Source organism: Kogia breviceps, chromosome 8 (assembly GCF_026419965.1).
Source record: "Kogia breviceps isolate mKogBre1 chromosome 8, mKogBre1 haplotype 1, whole genome shotgun sequence".
Classification (NCBI taxonomy): Eukaryota; Metazoa; Chordata; class Mammalia; order Artiodactyla; family Physeteridae; genus Kogia; species Kogia breviceps.
Window position 1 is genome coordinate 36,666,338 of NC_081317.1, and position 22,042 is coordinate 36,688,379.

General features: G+C 43.8%; 1 protein-coding gene across 13 annotated transcripts in view; it reads right to left on the reverse strand.

Moving 5' to 3' along the window:
- The window catches only part of AOPEP (aminopeptidase O (putative)), a 572,337-nt gene that overhangs the window by 296,523 nt on the left and 253,772 nt on the right, over nucleotides 1-22,042 (reverse strand). For 12 of the 13 annotated variants that reach the window (XR_010841931.1, XR_010841933.1, XR_010841932.1 and 9 more), the window contains exons 10-11: nucleotides 18,842-18,885; nucleotides 11,472-11,532 (exon numbers count right to left, since the gene is read on the reverse strand). Coding sequence is in view for 9 of the 13 variants with exons in the window: in XM_067041205.1 (XP_066897306.1) it covers nucleotides 11,472-11,532; nucleotides 18,842-18,885 (105 nt within the window). In the remaining 4 variants the exon portion in view is untranslated. Of the gene's footprint in view, nucleotides 1-11,471; nucleotides 11,533-17,657; nucleotides 18,146-18,841; nucleotides 18,886-22,042 lie in introns of those variants that run through there. The other variant, XM_067041206.1, reaches the window with a different exon arrangement.

Here is a 22,042-nt window from a genome sequence, read left to right on the forward strand (position 1 = left end):
ATTTTCCAATGGAAGAGAAAAGAAAGGCACAAACAGGGTTTTGTTTGGTTTTGTTTTGTTTTGTTTTTGATAGTGTACATTTGTAAAACACCACTCAGGACAAAACATATGAAAACTCTCCCGATATCACTCCTAACTAAGGGCAAGTTTTCAGTCTGAGGGCAATTCAACAGATTCCTGGAGAAGAAAGGAAGACACTCAGAGGAAAAGTAAATTCCAACTTCCTCCTTTCAGAGGTAATCAGGAGCTGAGGCCTCAGCGAGGTACTGGGCACAGCATACTGTGACATGAGGCTCAAAGTGGCTCTGACCTTCACCTAGGCCTGTTCCCCTCATCCCCCAAAGAAGCAGTGAGGACTCAGAGAAGGCAAGTGGCTCGCCCACAGGCACACAGCTTAGTGGTGTAGGGCTCTCTCCAAAGCTCCATCTAAGGTATCAATTATCTCCTTCATCCAACATAGAATATTGCAGAACAAAACTTCACTACCGCATGCTTTATGAAAACAGCACATTGCATATAACACGCTTGACTCTCCTCCTCCATCCAGCCTCCACTCTTGTTCACTAACCTCAGAATAATGCAGCTTTGCATTTTATGCATCAGATTGTCTGAATCCCACTCAGAGTGTGATGGTAGCAATTATAACTAGACAGGATCAGAAGCAGAAAATACTGAGCTTGTAAAGGCCCAAGGCGGAGGATTGACCTGGAAGGATGGGGTCTTCTGCTGAATAAGCTGAACACACTTGTTACCAAGCGCCAATAAATCCTGGAGAACTGCCATTCAGAGATATGTGTGACACGAACGCTGCCCTTTTTGAAACACACATTTGGATTTGGACAGTTTGACAATCATTGACTGTTACCCTGACCTGTTATACACTTGCTGGTTGGCTGCCACTGGGCTGTGCCACTGACACTCTCCTCCTCTGGGTCAGCAGAAGGGACAAACGAGGGCAAAAGCCAGGGACTCTAGTTGGCATTTGCTTTTGAAAGCAAATAAGCAGATACGGGAATCATCCCTTAAACGCTTTCAAAGGTACATGACACTTTTTTGTTCAACCAATTGCTTTTTCTCATTTGCTGTTTTGGCCACCTGGTATTTATTAGTTAATTTGGTTTCCAACTCAAGAGAGGAATAGTTGTATCTTTCCAAAGACAAAGACCTAATCTCTACACACACTCGCATTCATTCACTCCAAAAAAGATACCAGCTCTTCAATACAATGATGCCCCGTACTTTCTATGCAAAATATTTTGTCAGACATACAGGGCTACCATTTAGATATATATAAATGGAAGAGGGTCGTGTATACCTGTGACACATATGAAAAGCCCTGGAATGTGAGATTCACATTACTGTACACACAATGTACTTTTTTTTTGGCCCTGTAAAGAATAGAAATGAACATATTCAGGAAAAAGAGCAGTCATTAAATAAATTCAAAATCATCCCTGCTCAGGTTTTCTGCTGTATTCATTTATTATCTCTTTATAGTTCTTCTAAAAACTAAGTCAAGAATGGGATCAAGCTAATTTGGATTAAAAGCAACTCTGCTAAAAATATAAAATGTCTTAGGTAGACTGAGGACTCAGGGTCCTAGAGCAAAGCCCTGGCTCTGCCATTAACTAGGGCTATGAGCTTGGGCGCAGCTACCCCACGGATGAACAGATGAGCTCTTCTCCAAGACTTGCTCCTACCAAGGATTCTAAAGCAGACTGAAAGCCCTGCAACACCAGAAAAGCCTAAAATTTAACCATGAAGCAACAGAGGCCACACCCAAGAGATATGTACCACGCAGATATTAAACGTACACCTATTTTATACGACATGATGGCTCTCCACAAAAGAAGAGAAAAAAGCCCCATGTTCTAAAAGCAGCCAAGTGTTCCTAATAGCTTTCGTTGTCAGCAGGTGCTCCGGCAGCAGAGACGGGCCGAAATCCCATGAGCACTGTGAAAGGCCACAGTAGGAGCTGATGCTCTCAGGCCTGGGATGCAGATCTGAACACCAGCATGTACAATGATGCTGTGCGATGTCAAAGAGTCAAGGAGGCCTGCGTGTGTGTGCACCCATGTACACAACTCACTGCACTGCTAGGTCTCAGGGCTTTCCCCCGGGGTATGGGAAGAGCACGATGCAAATATAGAATAATGTGCCTTTGATGAAGAGTCCACCAGAGTATGTCTTCAGCCAAATAGAAGAGAGAATGGGGGCAGTTCTTCTTAAAAGGCAGAATTGAATGTCTTTTCTATTGACAAAAGGTTTGTAATCTGAAGTCGATATCCTTGTCATAATTCTTTGAGTTTACCTTGTTCCTTCTTTCTAAAGATCTCTCTCTATGAAACAGATAAAGCACTGCTCAAGGAAATCCTGTTAAACAGAATCACTCTTTACAAGAGCTACAGTGTCCTTATTTAAGTGAATCTTTCTGTGGGTGCACAACATGTATGAGCCTGAAGAACAGGTAATGCCTGTATGTTCAGACATGACCCACCAGACACTGCACCTTGAGGACAATCACATGGGCTCCCTTGCACAATAAGCTGGCCAACTTGTGACCAAGAGGGGGCAGGGGGGATGGGGGTGGTACAGTCGAGTCTCCAGCCTCCAAGCATGTTGTCTTCTAATGGACTTGGCCTCCCGGCTGAACTTGGCAAATACGGAAGTCAACCTCTACGGTTCCCCATAGGTCTCAAACTCAGAGCAGAGGCCCCCCGAGCACACCTTGAACAATGGTTGGTTTGCAGATGCTCCCACAAACCATGGGCTCCTGGCCAGGGGCTGTGCTCTTTCAGCTTTGTATGTCCACGGCCCAGCGCAAGTCTAGGCATATTGGTTGAACGAATAAACTAAACCACAAAGCCAAATATTTGGATTGCTCAGGAAGAACATAAAAGTGAAGGCCTCTAAGAGTTTAGATTGCGTTCGGCAAAGAAGAACCCTTTTCACAGAATGTATTTCAGAAGATGACATAATTATGGATTCTATCAGTCGGTCCTAGTCCTCCTTATGGTGATCTGCATTCAGAGGGTGTGGCCTGAGTCTGGGACCTGTAGTTTTTTTTTTTTTTTTTTTTTTTGCGGTATGCGGGCCTCTCACTGTTATGGCCTCTCCCGTTGCGGGGCACAGGCTCCGGACGCACAGGCCTAGCGGCCATGGCTCACGGGCTTAGTTGCTCCGCGGCATGTGGGATCTTCCCGGACCAGGGCACGAACCCGTGTCTCCTGCATCGGCAGGCAGATTCTCAACCACTGCGCCACCAGGGAAGCCCTGGGACCTGTAGTTTTAAACAGCTTCCTGGATTATTCCAAAACCAGGTGCCAGTATAACTGGACTAGGTGAGGGCCTCCAACCCAAGCTGCAAAGCTATGTTTCTAGAAGATACCCAGCCTTATCTCTTTATTAAAACCCACGTGTGCACAGGCCACTACCAACTGTCTCCATCAACTGAACTGAGCCAAGCAGACTTTCCAGAGCTAGTGGCTCCTGTTTCCTTTTCCTTCTGGTTCAGAAGGCAGGACAGCAGGTTTATCCTTAGTCCACCAAGCAAATACGGGATTTCTCTCCACATTGTTACATCCTGAACATGTCTGTGTCCATCTGGGCCAGTTGAGAATTGTTATTCCTTTTTAAAGGAAAAAAAGTTCTCAAATGCTTTTTATTCACATGAGAAAGCCATTATCATATGCCTTCCTCTGAGCTTGCTTTAAAAATCTTTATATATCAAATCTGAGATTCTGAAGGATGCGGGCCTTGGTCCCAATCAATTTCCTCAGTGTTCTCCCTCATCACTTAGCAGGATTTGGGCACATCATCTGCATTGCATGAACTTGTACTTGTTTCATGTCCCTTCCTACTCATTTCTTTGAGGGCACCTGTAGGTGTGTTTTCTGGGGAGATGCCAATGGCCATCGAGATATTTAATGACGCTTTTTTAAAAGTATCCATGTAAGTGAATAGCTTCTAGACATAAAATTTCAAAAGTTGAAAACCAAGGAGCAGAAGTCTCTCTAACTGTGCCTCTCACTCCACGAGACTCCCTAGTACCTGCGTGGAGGGGAAAGACTTGGCCCTTCACCCAGGGAGTTTTCTTTCCAGCAAGGCTGCTGGCCCACCTGTCCAGGTATCTAACTGCCACTCAAGCACTAGCACTCTTTCTACGAGCCTTCGGTGCATTTTGTGAGAACTCTTCATCATCACATTCAGCCCTCTGCAGCCTGGCTGTGTCCTGCCTCACTAATCAATCCGCTTTGCAGATCCTGCCCTCCATGCAAAGGAGGCAACAATAAACTACTTCCTAAGAAGGAAAATGGAGAGGGAGAGATCACTGGTCCAAATGATAGTCAAAATGCATTCACCTGATGTATTTTATCACTATGAATTGCATTCATTCACCTGTCCATTTTGTGGGGTGGAATCGCCTTGGTTAGAGTGTGGCAGGGGCCGGGGCTGGGGCAAGTGAGCTGAGAGGGAGAGTAAGGGTCACTTAGGAGGGTGGGTCCTTTCCTTCACTCCTCCCCGCCCCGGGGAAGTTGCCTCCATTCCCCTTGTCCCGAGGCATTACCCACAGAGCCTTAATCATGCTATGACAAGCTAGTTAATCAACACCTCCCCTCACCCCCATCATTGAGATCTGACTCTGCACCATGCTGCTCAAACATGCACACTTAGTTTCCACCACTAGACGCTGAACATGTCACTCCCCCTGCCTGAAATGACCTTCTCCCCTACCTGTCCTTCAAGACTGAACTTTAAATGGCACCTCAATCCTTTCTGCTTCCACAAATGCAAAATGACCTCTTTCTTCCCAACTCTCAAAGTGAGTGAGTTTTACACCACTTACCGCTCTCTGCCTTAGGTCGGTTATTTGTGTATCTATCTTTCCCACTGAATTATTAAGCATCCTGAGGGTAAAGCCTGTGTTTCTCTCATCTTCGAGTCATGCACAGTCCCTCGTAAAGGATAGATATACGGGCAACATTCACAGAAAGAAGGGAAGGGGCAAGGAAGGAAGGCACCTGGCTGGGAGGTATGATTTCAGATCCTGGAAGAAGCGTCCGCTAGCAAATCTCATCCATCTGGTCTGGGATGCTTGACAGTTTTGTCGAAGCCTAAGATCTGACACAGTTACAAAGGAAATCTTCAAGGGAGAGGAAACACTTTTAATCCTTACTATTCACTTGGTGTCTAGTCGTAGATTACTGTGAATGAGATTCAAATTCTTTCTGGAAATCAGGTTTTGAAAGGGAGAGAAAAGAAGGAAGGATGCAGTGCTTTCATTTGGGACACCAAAGGAAAATGTCTCCTGTTTCATGTGGTGCCTTACACTGTGAAGAGGTCAATACATTTGGACAGTGTCAAATCGGACGCCCCCAATAATACACAATGCCCGGCACAGACCTTCAATTACCTACTTCTCCCTGAGAGAATGGACTCTTTCTTCCCACATTTGTCTCTCATTTTCATCAGAGACTTTAACTTTTTGTGGACAGGATGCTAATGTCATTGGGGACCAAAAAAGTTATATCCAAAGCATATTCATTTATAAGGGAATAAAATACAGTATGGTTGACTTGAGTGATTTTTACAGGTCACTTTGAAAGGATTCACAAGAAATGTGGAACTAATCAGAGAAATACTGGGAATCAGCATTATTGTGGGCTGAATTTGTACCCTCCAAATTGACATGTTGAAGTCCTAGCCCCCAGTTCCACAGAATGTGGCTGTGTTGGACACAGGGCCCATAAAGAGGTGATTACAGTAAAATGAGATCACAAGGGTGGGGCCTCATCCAACCTGACCGGTGTCCTTATAAGAGTAGGAGATTAAGACAGAGCTCTCTACACACACAGAGGAAAGACCATGTGAGGACACAGCAAGAAGGTGGCCATCGGCAAGCCAAGGAGAAAGGTCTTGGGAGAAACCAAACCTGCCCGCACCTTGATCTGGGACTTCCATCCTCCAAAGCTGTGAGACAATAAGTGTCCGCTGTTTAAGCCACCTGGTTTGATATTTTGTTATGGCAGCCTGAGCTAACTAATATGAGCACAAAGCCACAGAGGCCAGAAATAAAGAAAATTAGGCTAAAAATGAAAGTATTTCAATAAAATCTCTCCTCCTCTCTTGTGACTGCCAAGCAGTATATCACTCTGATATAGAGCTTGTGGGAAGAAGGGCCATTGCTTCGATGAACAGTAAGTGACAGTGGTGACTCATCGACAATGCAGGCCCTGCCCCAAGTGAGGACAGAGAACGTATCTCCAAGGATCCCTGACAAGATGTTTAGTCACTTAGAAATTGTTAATCTAACCACTGAACAAGAATGACAGCAAAATTACTAGGAACCCAAAACACACACCACATTATGGCCACTGCTATTATTGATATAAAAGAACCAAGGATCTCATAGCACATATAATTTGAAAAATATGACTTCTCTGGAATTTGCAAAATAACCTGTCTCAGTTTTCTTGAATGACCATTAAATGTAGAATTTTTATAGACACCACTAAGATTAAGTATCCTAATGGGGCTTTAAATTATGTTGATAATAGTACATAATCTGTGCTAAAAGAAGCCTACAAGTTATTCCTCTAACAAACCACCTGGCTTGCTCTGTGCTAAAAGCACATCATGGCCCCAATGACATGGAGTCTCTTGCATCATGTCTTATCAAGTTTCCTCAATTTTGTGACTGCAGCATTTTGCCCTACAAGACTTAAGTTTTCCATCATTTGCTTGTGTGGACTTTGGCAACTTGCAGGTGTTTGTTTAGAAAGGAGAGGCATTTTTCCAAGACGACACAATAACCTGATGTTCTAAATCCCGGGAGCTTGACTCCTGCCTATTTCTAGGACACTTCATGTGATTGGCCATTACCCACCCTCTCTATCCCCATTGCTGCCACTGCTGCCCGTGACTTTGCCATTTAAGGCTGCTGAGCACTTTTCCCAAAGAGTAGCCCAAGCCATAGAAGGGCTGTGAGGTTCACCAGCGTTACTGTGTTACTTGTTGGTACTTTGGGAAATGGGTCACCTGGGGGTTGAAATTAAGAACTGAAGAGAGGCTGGTAATTCGTTCATACCCTTATGAATGCCTGCTGTGAACGCAGCATCCGACCCCTTACCCGTGGATTAGGATCATCCATGCCATCAGAGCAGATAGAAGGGCGTCTATGGATTGGCCAGCTCCATCTTTATCCATACATTTGACAAAAAATACAGATGATTTCAATTATATCTATTCAGTGAGGGGTTTTAAGGCATTATGCACTCAGATTCTAACTCAACCAATAGCTTTAGAGTATCGCTATTCAATATGAATATATGCAAGCCACATTTGTCATTTAAAATGTTCTAATTGCCACATATAAAATGTAAGCTGTAACAGCTAAAATTAATTTTAATAATATATTTTCTTGGGTATGTATACATTGGGTTATAATGTATCCAAAATATAATCATTTCAACATGTAGCCAATATTTTAAAAACATGTAATGATATATTTTACCTTCACTTTTTTGTATAAGTCGTCTAAATCTGATGTGTTTTCACAGTCTATCTCAATTGGATGCTAAATTTGATTCAGAAATGCTTGGTCTGAATTTAGATTTCATAGAATTGACAGTTGAAAAAGTGGATTCATTCACACACCCATGTTGTTCCAAACCATGACTGTATTATTAGATTTTCAATTTAAATTTAGATTAAATTAAAATTAAACTTCAGCTCATAACTATTTGGAGACTGATAATTATGATTGGGCATATGCCTAGCAGTGGTGGAAAATAAAGCTTAAAAAGGTAGCTTGGGGCAGTTCTGCTGACAGCCTCAAACAGCAAGCCAAAGAGATTGTTCTAAATGGGGAAAAAAGTTTCTGGTGAGGAGGGATGTAAGCTGTGTTTGGGGGAAGATTCACTTAGCATTGATGTAGATGATGGATGGAAAGGGCGACAGCTTGGTGGCTAAAAGAGCAAGTAGCTACTGCACTAGTCCAAGCAAAATATAATGAAAAAGTGGGGGAGGTGCTAGGAAAGGAAAGAAAATTATAAATTTACATAAGGATATCAGGCAATGTGGGCAGGAAATCAAAGAAAGGGAGGAGTCAGAGAGTTATGTAACAACTAAAATAAAGAAGTAAAGAGGAAGAGCTGGAGGGAGAAAAGTTATTTCTAACGTATTTGCATTGGAATATATGTACATATGGGCCGGTGGTGGGAGGAGATCTTTGGGCAAACATGAAAAGAAATAAAAATCTATTTATGGAACTGTCAAATTAGCAGAATGGGCAACTTTCTTAGAAATAATGTATAATATTCCAACAGTTGGGAGGGTCTGAGTAAATTAAATTATGGTACCACTTCTTAGAAAGCTATGCAGCTGTTAAAAATCATTGCTCTTGAATTATAGCAAGGGATATGGGAAATTGCTTAAGATATATTTTTAAATGAAAACCTTAAGTTTGGATAATAAGATTCCATTTTTTTAAGGATATATATTTACATAATGTATAGCACAGAAAATGTGTGGAAGGACACATACCAGAGATAGATTATTTCTGCAGAGTAAGACTGAAAGGAACAAGAGCTTTTATGTTTTATACTTTGGTAGTGCTTGAACTTGCTACAGAGGACATATAATTTTTATTTTTGAAAAGGGAGACCAGAAAATGGACTGAAAGGATTTCTATCAAAAAATTATCTCTGGGTCACTTTTATTTTCTGATTACAAACTTTTTATATTTCAATATGTAATATTTCTATAATCAGAAAAAAGTCATAAAAGAAATAATCTATAATACCAGTGACACAATCAATTTGAAGTCTGTTTGCAAAGTCAAAGTTTATAGAGTTGGGTGTTTCTTTAAAGAGGTTTGGATCCAATTTCTTTTACTTCTTTGGGGCTCATGCTTACTTTTATAGCTGCTGAAGCTATCGCCACAATAAAAAAAAAAAAAATGATTTCCATTCATGTGGGCAAAAAGGAAAATGGAGGCCAACCCCAAGGCAAGCCTTCCTGAGAGAAGACAAAAAGCCTCTGTAACCTGTAGAATGAAAACTTCACCAGTAGAACGTGACTCTTTTGTCGTGAATGACTTCAATTGCTGGTGAACAGAAATTTTCAATGAGAACAAAGAGCATCAGACGATTTCAGGGCTCTGGTTGTCATTCCAGGCCAAACACACCGGTAACTTTATATTATAATGATGGGGACAAAGAACAAGGTGTTCCATTCACTGTGAGGCTCCTGCAACAAGAGGGCGCAGAGTCTTTCACTGAAGTGGAAACGAGAAGGAGCTCTCAAGGAAAGCGAAGAGGGCTGCGAGCAGGTAAATCACCATCAACCACATAAATAATGGCAGAAAATGGGTGAAGAGATGAAAAGATGCCGTCTGATCATTCACCAATGAAAAGATGTGCACTAAATCAGGGTCTTTTCTGTCTGACGCTGTTGTTTTTACCGAACAGTTAAGCACCCAAGGAAATACCAGTTGGGTCTTAAATACAATTTATAGCCGGGTTGGCCTCATTGCACCTGGCTGTGTTTTGACAGCAGGTTTCGTCAGTTTATAGCGGAGATTCTTGTCTATGCTATAAGCTGTCACTAATGCAACTAGACCTTTGGAAAAAACGTACCGCTCAGAGGCAAATCTCTCCCTTCCACGCACCCCTCCCCCTTTTAATGAAAAGCAACAGCCTCCTGCTGGTGGCAAAGCCTCTTCTTCTTCAGGGGAAATTAGAGCCTCCTGGGAGCAAGCGGGTCAGCCCCAGTGCTGCAGCCCGAGTGGGGTGCGCCTGCTTCTGGGCACTCGATTAAGGACTCTTTCTTTTCTCTTCCCTCGGGGCTAACTGCTGAACACAGTGGCCTTGTTGTTCTGGGCCAGGAAATGTGGGATTCTGCTCTTTGAGCTCCCAACTCTTCCAAGCTTCCAGGCCCTGCTAAGAATGTCTGGGAGCCTTGCAACAGCCTGGCCTAGGAACACAAGGCAGACGGCTTCGGGGGATAACCGGCCCTCACCTCAGCCCCATCGGAAACAAGAAGAGCAAGGCTTGGCTATTTAGGATCAGACAAACCTTAACTTTGTTTCCCGGGATTTTGGTACTCAGCTAGTGCCCTGGTTTGGAAGCCACCGACGCAGAAATCACAAGAGCTCATGATAATATACACGAGTTGAAAGCACTGCCTCCCAGGACCAGGTGCTGCCTTATTCCACCCATTTTGTTTTGCGTGTTTATTCTTCTCCACTCCCAGAAGGACTGGGCCAAACAAATAAGTTTTTACAGGTGACACGCATTCCTGAACCGAAGGCAATGCGTCCTTTTTAGGAATGAGCTCATGGTGGCTGGTGGCCGACATTTCCCACCCCCCTCACCTCCCCCCCAGTGTGGTAGAACAGGACAAAGATGCGAGTAGAGGGATGAAAAGGTAATGGAGAACAGCCCCTCCTGTTCCTTAATTTCATGGTTCACAGACCTTCATTGACATTCAGACACTCCCAAGGGGAAGCTCCTATAACCGGTCATGAAACCAGAAACGTGCAGGCTAACAGCACTGCTTGCCTGGGCCCGGGGCAGAGTTTCTCACCACCTCGGGGGGTCCACTCCCAGACTCTAGGGCCCACTATGATGGGTCTGCAGCTGCTCCGGGGGCCAGCCCAGGCTGGGAGAGCTCCAGGCCTACAGGGTCCTTTGACCAGCCGCATCCAGGATGCCACCCTCGGACTTCTCAGGGCCCAGGCTCTAGCTAGGGTCGGCCCTCGGGGCTGCGCTTCAGGCTCCGCGAAGCACAAGACCCGGGGAGCGCGGAAGGGAGAGAAGGCTCCAGGCCGGGTGATTCCCACGCAGCGAGGGCTGCCTGGGAACCGTCTCTCCCTCAGAGTTGCCCATGGACTGAAAAGGAGGGAGAGAAGAAAAGCTGAAGGAGGGATGGGTCCCGGTCCCTAAGACAGAGAAATGAATCTAAACTGCTCCCTCCGATGAGAAGAGCAGCCAGAGGTAGAGATGCACAGCCAGAGGGGGAAGTCGAGGGCCACCGCACAGGGGTGATGACGGAGGAACGACGGGTACACCCAGTCAGACGGACATGGCAGGCAAACAAGCTCACATGTGTGTGGCCGCATCCAAATAGCGGAGCACGAGGCCCGATGGCAGCATTGACCTGCTGCCGGGTGACGCCGCCCAAAGTATACTCCACGCTTTGCAAGACCTCATTTAACACTCAGTTCAGGGTCAACCAGAATGTCCACCTACGGCACCACAGTCACTAGAGGCAGAGACCTGAAGCACACATCACCATGCAGGCCTAAAACGGTGGGAGACCATCATTTTCCTGACTTAGGTATATTCCAACTCAGCAAGAGGATTACTTTTGTAAGTATATACAAATAAATCATTGTCATGATTGATACACTAAGTGACAAGCCTTACTGTCCTCCACAGACTCCCGGGAAGCAGTTATCTTAAGCACACCTGTGGTATTCCGGAACTCTCCAGCCAGTCTCGGAAGATGTTTTCAACAGACAACTCAAGCCTTTAAAAATAAAACAACAAAAAGTAAAGGACTGAAAAAGTTACAGAGCACTTATTACACAGAATGGTTCTAACTATTCGGGCACATCACCGCATCAATCTTCCAGAGGAATCGGGAGAAAGCGCAATGCTGTCCCAGGTTAAAGTGAGGAGGGGGAGCCTGTCACGTTCAGTACAGCTCCTCTCCAGTCAAAGAAGAGTGCACACGATGAAATCTAAGAATCAAAGGCACACCACAATAGGTGTTTTTAATGTCTTGAGAGGAACTTCTTGGTTGGGAGTGCCCGTTCAGGGAGCATAGGGCACGTTCATGGCACACAGCAGGCATGACTGCTTCCTGGAAAGAGGTGGAGTAAAGTGAAATCTGAACACTATTAGCACTTAGTGCACCAAAATGAAATTCCAACTTTATAGTGACCATGGGCTACAGCAAGCAAAAATGATACAAGCCTAATATTATTGGAGCCCTGAGAGGCTCACAGCCATGGAGCACACGTGGCTTCTGCTTCTTGTTTCCAAGCAGGCCTTCATTCTGCTTTATTTGAAATATTATGATTGCTTGTTACTTCTGATCCAAAGGAAGATGAAATCTTTTGGTTTCATGCCCTGCTGATTTAAATGCTCCTTAAATGTACTAAGTATCCAATATTTTTAGGGTCCACAGACGGTCTTCCTGAAGTTTAAGCAATTCCTCCCTGGCTTCTAGCTAATTCCTGCTCATGCCTGGTCTCTCTAACCACAGAGGCCTTCCTGGAGCCTCTCCCAGGCTGTGTGTGTCATATCCACCATGCTCCCTGTCCTCTGTGGCACAGCATCCATCACAGTTTGTGACTGCGATTTATTTGGTTACTTGACTTTTAACTGTCTCCTCACTGGATCAAAGCTCCCTGAGACCAGGGTCCAAGTCTGTATTACTCACTTCTCTTAACCCAGCACTTAAAACAGTTCTTGGCATAAGAGAGGATCCCCATAGATCTTTTTTATTTGCATGAATGAAAACACATTTCATTGTTGACTCAATAAAAATTATTCTTTTTTAAGTTAATAATCACCTTCCCCCATAGGATATTCCCAAGTTGTTCAGCTCTGTATTTTTTTAAAATTTTATATACTATGTTACATATATGTAAGACTCCCTCCTCCCTCCCTTTGGAATTGTAAAGAAGTTGCGGAAAGATACAACTGCTGTCTGCATTAGTTAAGGTGCCGAAGGCCAAGTGCTCCCCTCACACCTGTGCTGGTTGGGCTTTGGGCTGGACCACAGCTGAGAAGGGAGGGAGGGAAGGAGGGGGTTGGGCTTGGGGAATACGGGGCTGACTGATACCGTCCCTTCCTTTTCTTCTCCACTGAGAAGCAAGTCACCTGTGTGCCTCTGTCTTCCCTGCCCAGGGCAAAAGCAAAGACTGCCGAAGGAGGCAACTGTTGCTATTTGAAAACAGAGAAAATACAAAGAGGGAAAGAAACTGGTTTGGATTCATTTTCAAGACGATGCCCACCTGTGGGACGACCAGGCAGGGGAGAGGCCAGAAGTGAATAAGGGGAACGTGACCACCTCCCTAGGCTGTTTGTCCAGTTCCCAGGTCAGCGGAATTACTGGCTGTGCCTCTCTGAAAGGCCAGGTGCCACCATCCCTGGGCTTTTCCCCACTATTTCTTGTCATCTAACACCACCACTCTCAGTGCAGATGGCCAAGTCACCTCTGTAGGCTGTGAGAGTGTGGAAGTGTGTGTGCTCACATGTGCATGCGTGCGTGCCCTCAGATGTGTGTGTGTGTGCACACGCACGTGGGCCGGGGATGGGGGCGACTAGAAGAGAGGAGGCATCTCTCAGAGCACCTTAAATCAAGATCATTATTCTTTCTTGGGCTTGATTTATCTGCTTGACCGTAGAAAGAGGCGCTGGAAATGCCCTCAACTGGCTTGACTGATCTGCTAGGAGGAGGAAAGTGGGGCAGAAGGGTCACTTAGAGAAGTGCCCAGGGAGACTTGAGGTTGTTTTATTTTCTAGCGACACTTGTGAGGCTGGAAGGTAAGACAAATCTTGTCATTTCCATTGAACACAATGCTCAGTGGAAGGACTGTTCTTGTTTGGAACGAATGCAAGCCTTCTGCACCTTGCCTGGCACCCGGGTGGGCAGTTCGTTTGGTGGGGTAGAGCTGCTGCCCCGGCGCTTGAGCGGCTGTGGAGGCCCTGCTGGCACTCTAAGTTGTTTGCCCTGATTTAGAAGCAAGGGTCCATTTTCTTCCCTGTCCTTCCTTCATTGGTGCTTCTATCGAAGCAGCTCATTCATCTGCTTCCTTTCCAGCCAAAGAGAGACACTCCTGTGTCCAGGGCCCTGGGGCCAAAAGCCCCTGTCACCCATCCTTCAGGTGATACCCAAGAAGGCAGCAGCAAGTGTCTGACTCGGAACTGAGCTTCATTGTGCTGGGGATTCTAGGAAAATGGGCATTCTTAAACCTGCCACAACTTAAGACAGAGAATTTAGAAAGGATTTAGAAAAAAGCAGTAGTGATGATCAAAGGGGTAAGCACATTGGACCCACGGGGGAGGTCAAGGGAACTGGTATTAAATATCCTGAAGAGGAGAAGTCTGGGGAGAGACTTCAGAGCCATTTTCAAGCGATTTTACAAAAGATGGTGCACAGCTGTTGTGCATGTCCATGGAGGAGTGAATAAGAGGACAGGGACATAAATTTCCTTCAGGGAATTTTAGCTTAAAGACACTTCTTTAGCGGTGGCATGGCGGGGGGATGGCATGGAGGAGGGCGGAGGCTGGGGAATTGAGTCCCAGAATGTTACTAACTGAGGTTCAAGTCTTCACCAGAGAAGACTGAGAACGGGCAAAAGCTTCTCTACGTGGCAAACATTCGGTGGATGCCTATCAGACACGAGGTTCTGTACAAGACCGACATTATTATCCCCATCTTAGAGATGAGCAAATAAAGGTCCAAGAGACTAAGGGCCTTATGCAGGGCCTCCTAGATGGTGCTTGAAGAGCTGGGATTTAAACTTGTGTTGCCTGGCTGCAAAGCCCTCGCTTTTCTTTCTGCGTTTAACTCAGGAAATTAATCCACAACACATTGGTTCATGATTTATGATGCAGACAAGCCTGCAGGAGGAGAAGGCCTGCGCTGGCTCTCACCAACGCTGACTTCTTGTTCACATCTCTCCTGCTGAAGGTAACCTGGCTGCTGCTGCGGTTGCCCTGTGTGTCTGTCCCTCAATTACAGTTCCAAAGAGATAGGGAGACTCTTGGGAGGGGCAGAAGCATAAGGACAGGAGACTTCATTGTTTAGCTGCATCCAGGAGCAAAAGACACTCTCCTGTGAATGAAGAGAACCTGTGTTTCCAGATCACTTTCCCCTGGAAAGGTTCAAAACATCTTATAACCATTATCACGTCATGCCTCATAATATCCTCGTGAAGTGGGTGTCAATTGTTGTGTGGCTTTTTAGCAGATGGAGAAACTGCAGTATAAGAAGACTGGTCAAAGTCAGCCCAGGCTAAAGAAAAGGGCTAAAGAAAAGATCTCCGTTTCTAGACTCCCAGTATCAGCACAGACATCAAACTGCACTGATGCCTGTTTACAGATTCCTATCGAGGAATGAGATGTTAAACTATGAGAGGAAGATCAAAGCTCTAACTCCATCTGCCAGAAACGATTTTTTAAGGTAGTATAAGTAGCCTTACGTCCCAAGGAAATTATGGGAGACTGTTTGAAAATGCTGAACTTTCAGGAAAGAAATGGGCTGTATGTTTTATGGAAAAAAAAATGTACATAATTTTTGCTGTTTTGATCATAATTACTGAGATGACAGTACAGGTGAATTTTTAGTTCTGAACTTGGATGTATAGCAGTGGTAAAGCTGAAAGCTGACTTTTTCAAATCAAGACACTCCGAGTCAAAGCCAACGGTGAATTTTTCCCCTCTGAGATCATGTGGCTTAAATAATCACAACAGACAAGCAGAAGCATTTCCACTTCGCTGGGATCCAGAACTTTACAGGAAATTACTCTTCTGCATGTCTGATCACTATGGAAATTGATTTTATACAGATAGCTAAAAGTACACAGACCCACGACTGCACGCCCTCCATCTCTGTACTAGTGAGTGGTACTTCCGCCTCATTACTGAGACCTCCTGGGTATTTGGAACAGCAGGTTGTTTCACCCTCTGGCTGGAGAGTTCCCTTGCTGTACGCCTACGTCCTGAAAGGCAACTCTGAGTTTTAGGAGTGGGTCTCCAGACCCTGTGAGCTCTAAATGTGGTCACGTGTAGTTGATGCCGCAAGGGAGAGAATAGGCTGGCCATCCTGCACGATGCTGGCTAGAAAAATAATCTGTGTTTAAGGCTGCGAAAGTGACCAGTTGCTCCTCTCTTCGCAATATTACAGTACATAGAAACAGACGCAGGCGTGCGAGAAAACAGTATTGCCTGTGGTGTATTGCTTCTTCGGTTGATTTCTGGGGGTGGGGTGACAAGGATGGGGAACTGACTATTAACCATAGCTGCTGCTTGTGCCTATCAACTTGTTGCTGCTGATCAGGAGAAAGGTCTTTATCACTCTTGGCTCTGTCTTCGGCCTCTTGAGATTCTAAAGATCACATTCTATCTGCGCCTCTAAAGGAAAGCACAAGGCCCAGTAACGTTCCCAGGAACTGCGAGAAGATGGAAAGAATTTGGAAAGTGCAGTTCTAGATGGGTGAAGGCTTTCGGAGCTTCCACGCTCAGGGTCTGAAACAGAAAATGCTCTTGTTCTGGAATGCAACCTACATTCTGTATGGGTTTTTAAATTTTAGTAATTTACGTTTGTAAGTTCCCTCCCTATGTGTGTGTGGGGGTACAAATAGTGTATGCCTCAAAGCTTTGCACATGGTTACTTCTTTTCTTGATCAGAGCAAGTCATTTGTGCTTGGGTAGATAATGGAAATTGCTGAGGTAACAGTTACAAATGAGTACTCCCTAGCTTCGTGGGGGAGGAAAAGTACTGAATTAAAACAAACACGTGAATGTGCACACACAAACGACAATAACTGATGAGCCAAGGGAGAACCCGCAGCTGTGGATACCCCTGGAATATCAGGTGGGTAAGGCATGTTGGATAAGGTGTTCCCTAGGGTGCTGTTCTACCAGGGCAGACAGGCACCCAGGATTTGTTTGAATCTCCTTCTAAGCACGTCTAGCTTTTTCTTTCCTTGGTCTCATCAGCATTTAAAGCGACTGAAGATGTCTAAAACATGACTCCTCATCTCCGCTCTTCCACGTTCAAATACTCTCCCTTCCTTCCCTCTGTGCCACACTGATTCCTGAGACCAAACCACTACCAGCTGGATTTCCGGGGCTTCCTCGCTCAGCATGTAACTAAGTGGCCAAGAGAGAAAAGTCAGGTCATGCTGGACTCCTCTTGTCAGCTTTCACAACCAATCAACCAAGTCTTAACTGTGGCACCTCCGGAATATTCCTGAGATCTGTTCATACTCTCAGAGCCCACTGCCACCATCCCACCCACGGCTCCAGCTCTGGATCTCTTGAGTGAACTACTGTACCGGTCTCTAATTGGTCTCCTGAGGTCCAGTTCTCCCCACCCCCATCTATCTCCCATGCTGCCTCCCCCGAGTATCTTTCCAACCTGCTGACGGCACTTCCCTACCTAAAACCTTCAGTAGTACCTCGGGCCTGAAGGCTCGAGGCTAGGACTGCTGAACTTTATCTCCATGCACCCAGGACTCTGAAGCTCACCAGAGAACCTCCTACCCTGAGTCATGACATGTTTCATGTACATCTTCGTCTTCAGCAGTTGACCAGGAGCTCCCTGAGGGCTAGGCATAGAATTGATTCCTTTCTGTTACCTACTGTCCAGCCTAAAGTCTGGTAAGGGAGGTGCTCAGTAGAGAATGCGAAAATTAATCGAAGCAAGAGAACAATGGAAACGCAGTATGACACAGACGTGCCAGCCCCAGGACCCTAACTGGCTGGTCTAAAGTGAAAAGCTTTGTCCTGTTCAGAACAGCTCACGTGCTTAACAGATGTGCCTGAGGATCAGTTTGCAATGGAGCCAAAGGTTGGAAGCTCCAGGGGTAGGTGTGGGGCCTTTGGAGACCTGGATAAAATTGGTACAACATGCTGCACAGGCAAAAGGGTGAACAGTCTGCTTTAATAGCTGGATTAGATTCTGAGATTAGTTGGCAGGAAAGAAGATGTTTCAGTTTCAAAATATATTCTAGTATACTTGCTGAAATACATTCATTGTAGCAATGAAATCTCCTTAACTCTCCAGGAGAATTTTAAAAAGAAGCTTAAGCCTGCTGGCCAAAAAGTGATCCGAGCTGGGAGAGGCATCCTCTCAAGGGTGAAGGTTGGTGGTCGGTGGCCACCATTCAATGGAGATGCTGCTCTTAACTTCCACAATCACAACAAAAGTCTCTTTGTGGGTCCACAAAAAATATTCGCGATGATAAAATCCAGGTCCCCCAGAGCCAGAGGGCTTGGGGCCATCCAAATGAACTCCATAACCTTATTAGGAAGAGGATGAAAAGAAAGAAGACCTCCAAAACTAAAAATGCACTTTTGTTGCTTCCACAAAAATTCCTGTATTTGTGTCCTGAGAAGTTCTTCTGAAAGAATGCATAGGCGTCATTCAGAAACAGACTTTGGTAACAGCCTAAGGAGGTAATATACAATGTCTATTCATTTTCTTTTTCCTTTTTCTGTATTAGTTCCTAAGGAAACTGCTCCATTCTATTAGAGGACCTGAAAAGTTATTTCAGGGCAAGTACAAAAGAAAAGAAAAATTCTCACAGGTAAACTGTTGTTCCTGACCTTAGGAATAATGGCCACATCTGATGTGATTTTTTTACATGACGAAAACCCATATGTTTACTTAAAAAAAAGAAGGATGGTAAATCTGAAACATTTCAGACATTCCAAAACAAGCCACCCTAATTGTTGGAATTTTTCTGCCCTCCATTCTTTTCCATAGCAGCTGAGGCCACAGAGTGTCCTTGGCTTGCCTCCTCTACCATTTTCAGGGCTCCTGACGCTAGGGCTCCCCAGCTGCGCGTGCTGGCTTCCAGAATCCACACTCCCAACATTTCTAGACCTAGTTGATCATCCCAGGACTCCTGCTGTCTGCAGAGGTCCCTCCTCTATTGAGAGAGGAAGATTAAACTTTCTAGGTTGCAACTTGCCAAACAATGGCAGAGTCATTTTTAACTTTAAAAATAAAACTGGGCTCCAATAAAGATGTTAAATAATAAAAAACAAACAAACAAAACCAAAACTGGGCCCTTAATTCCTAAATCGGTCCTCACCTTCTTTCTTCTGGGATGCTCTCCAACAGCATTTGGAGGAAATCCTGGAAGAAGAAAAAGGCAAATCATTAAAGATGTCCATCAGTAAATAACCTCACCCAGAGTCATGCCAGGGACTGAGCGCTCCCAGCTGCTGACAGATCACCTGCTAGGGAAGGTAGGCCAATACTGAATTATTAAGCTATATACTCAATTTATTAATTTACCAGGGCTTCAATCCAATCAGTTACAACCACAAACAAATTGAAAAAAAGTAACGTTTGTTATTTTGACCTAACCCAACAGTTTATTTCATTTCATGTTTAACTATTTTCAAAAGGCTGGCCAGGGCATAAAGCACTATCCCCCTCTACTTAACCATGCTCTATTCTTTGTGAGCTTTCCCTGGATATCCTATTACACATTGAATAATCTCAACTCTGGGAGGCCAGTAACCAACAGCTTATTTGCATTGCTCTATAGACAATAAAGACGAAAATCAAGACAATTAATATCCCAGTGGAGGAACAAAGAAGTCACAATTCCAGAAATAGTTCACGGGCCCTTGCCTCCATCTGCAGCCTCTTCTGGCGCCACTGTGCAAGTCCTCAATTGTTTGACACTTAAGGTGTTTCAAGAATAGATTTTTTTTTTTAAATCTAAAGGCATGACTTACACACAAACCCATTTTATCCTTTACTATGGAAAATTTCAAACACATTCAAAAGTAGCAAAAAAGCATAATTACCTTCACATACCCAATCCCACAGCCAATCTGCCCCATCCACTTACCTACGTCCTGTATTATTTAGAAGTTAATCGCAAACATTACATAATTTCACCAGTCAATGTTTCAGTAAATATCTCTAAAAGATAAGGCGTCTTTTAAAACATAACCACAATACCAGAAGACCTAAAAAACATTCACACACAAATGTTCAAAATCACATTCATATTTAATTTGCATCTTGTGTGTTGTGACCAATCTTTTTACCCCATCTAACTCTGGAATCTTGATTTGGTCTCAACTAGGTTTGTCAGATAAAATATAGGATGCTCAGTTAAATTGGGGGCATATTTACACTAAAAAGTTACTTGTTCTTTATCTGTTATGGGGGCTGTACATTTTTATTTGCTAAATGGGTAAGTCTAGTGTCAACCCTCCCTCATCTGAAGTTTTGATAAGATACATTTTGGATAAATACAGGCACGAAACAAACAAGAACGATGTTTAACTTTCTAGAGGCTTGATATTGAGTAATAAACAAGACCTACACATGAAGGTTTTCTTTCAATAAATTGAAAATAACCCTTCAAACTGGTCCTTTAAAGAGGGCACATGTGTAAGCCCAGATGACCAAATATGACACTGCTGAATGAGCATCCCTCCAGACTGAAACGCCCACCCCAATCAAGTCTGCAGATCCAGGGTCAGCACAGGGCTCTGATGAGATCCATTTAACTCAGAGCATGAGGTGCCAGCAGCAGTGCAGACCATCATATTACAAACAGATGGAATTACACAGGAATAGAAATCTGCAAACGATTTGTATGACAAGGGTGTTCTTTTACTATCATGGCATTAAGCACAGCCATCACCACACTGGTGAAGCCAGCCATCACTTCCTATGTGTTTATGGGTGGCTAGGTCCATTTCTTCCAGAGGCCAAAATCATCCTATTAAGAGCAGTAGTGAAAGATTTATTTCTTGCAACCTCTGTTCTTCTTCTAAGACTCTACTTGCCTATTGCTGCTTCACCCAAAATAAACAATACAAATACAACAAAACTAATATTAAAAACATATATCAGTCCATGCACCCCAATGTTCATAGCAGCACTATTTACAATAGCCAAGATATGGAAGTGACCTAAGTGACCATCAACAGATGGATAAAGTATTACTCAGCCATAAAAAAGAATAAAATAATGCCATTCGCAGCAACACGGATGGACCTAGAGATTATCATACTAAGTGAAGTAAGTCATACAGAGAAAGACAAATATCATATGATATCGCTTATATGTGGAATCTAAAAAAATAATACAAATGAACTCATTTACAAAACAGAAACAGACTCACACAGAAAACACACTTATGGTTACCAAAGGGGAAGAGGGGGAAGGATAAATTAGGAGTTTGGGATTAGCAGATACATACTACTATGTTACACGCTACTATATATAAAATAGATAAAAAACAAGGTACTACTACATGGCACAGGGAACTATATTCAATATCTTGTAGTAATTTATGATGGAAAAGAATCTGAAAAAGATTATCTGAATCACTTTGTAGGACACACTGGAAACTAATACAACATTGTAAATAAACCATACTTCAATTAAAAATAAAAACAAAACATGTATCAGTCAAAATGGAAGGGGACAACCCCAAACAGAATAATGCACCTGCAGTGGGTATATTGAGAAAAAATACCAAATGAAACAAAAGCAATATTTAGAACGCAAAGAAGTATTTTTGACTGAGGTTCTTAGAGTCATTATTTTTATTATTTTAATAATTATTTTGTTAAAAAAGTTGAATTAGAAATGAATTTTTCATAATCTATTATTAGATTACTTTGCAGATATTTCATTGGCTTAATGACAGAATTCTTGCTTCTTAAAAATCCAAGTACTGTAATTATAATTTCTTATAACTTTACTTCATTATCTCCTTACAGTCCACATCAACTTATCCCATATTTGTCCAGTAATTTATGCCCAATTATGTGGGGGGAAAATTACATTAACTCAATGGCAAGGGGGAGAATTTAATTGCATGAGAAGCAGGAAATCCAGAGTTAACCTTAATTCTGCCCTTTTGCATTTTCCAATTACAATTGGATCTTTCTTTACAAAACTGCAGGCACAATGTTTCAGATTTTGTGTGAATACAAGAAAACTGCAGGAAGTCCCCAAGAAACCCTGCTTCATTTTTTAAGAAAGATAACTGTCCCACTTCTTAGCAGGTGGCCATCTGCCTCTTCCTGTCTCAGAGCTGAGACCTGCAGGCCACACAGCAGCTAGCTGAAGGCTGCCAACCAATGCTGAGGATGATGGGTCTAAGGGATCACCCTAGGTCACAAAAAACCAATACCTCAAGCATCTCTAAGACACGATGCCTGTATTTCCACAGGCTATGGGAATGTTTGTCTACAGTGCTAAACATTCTTCTCTGTCCTATGCTCCAGCCAATCCAAGAAGACACTTGGTCTCA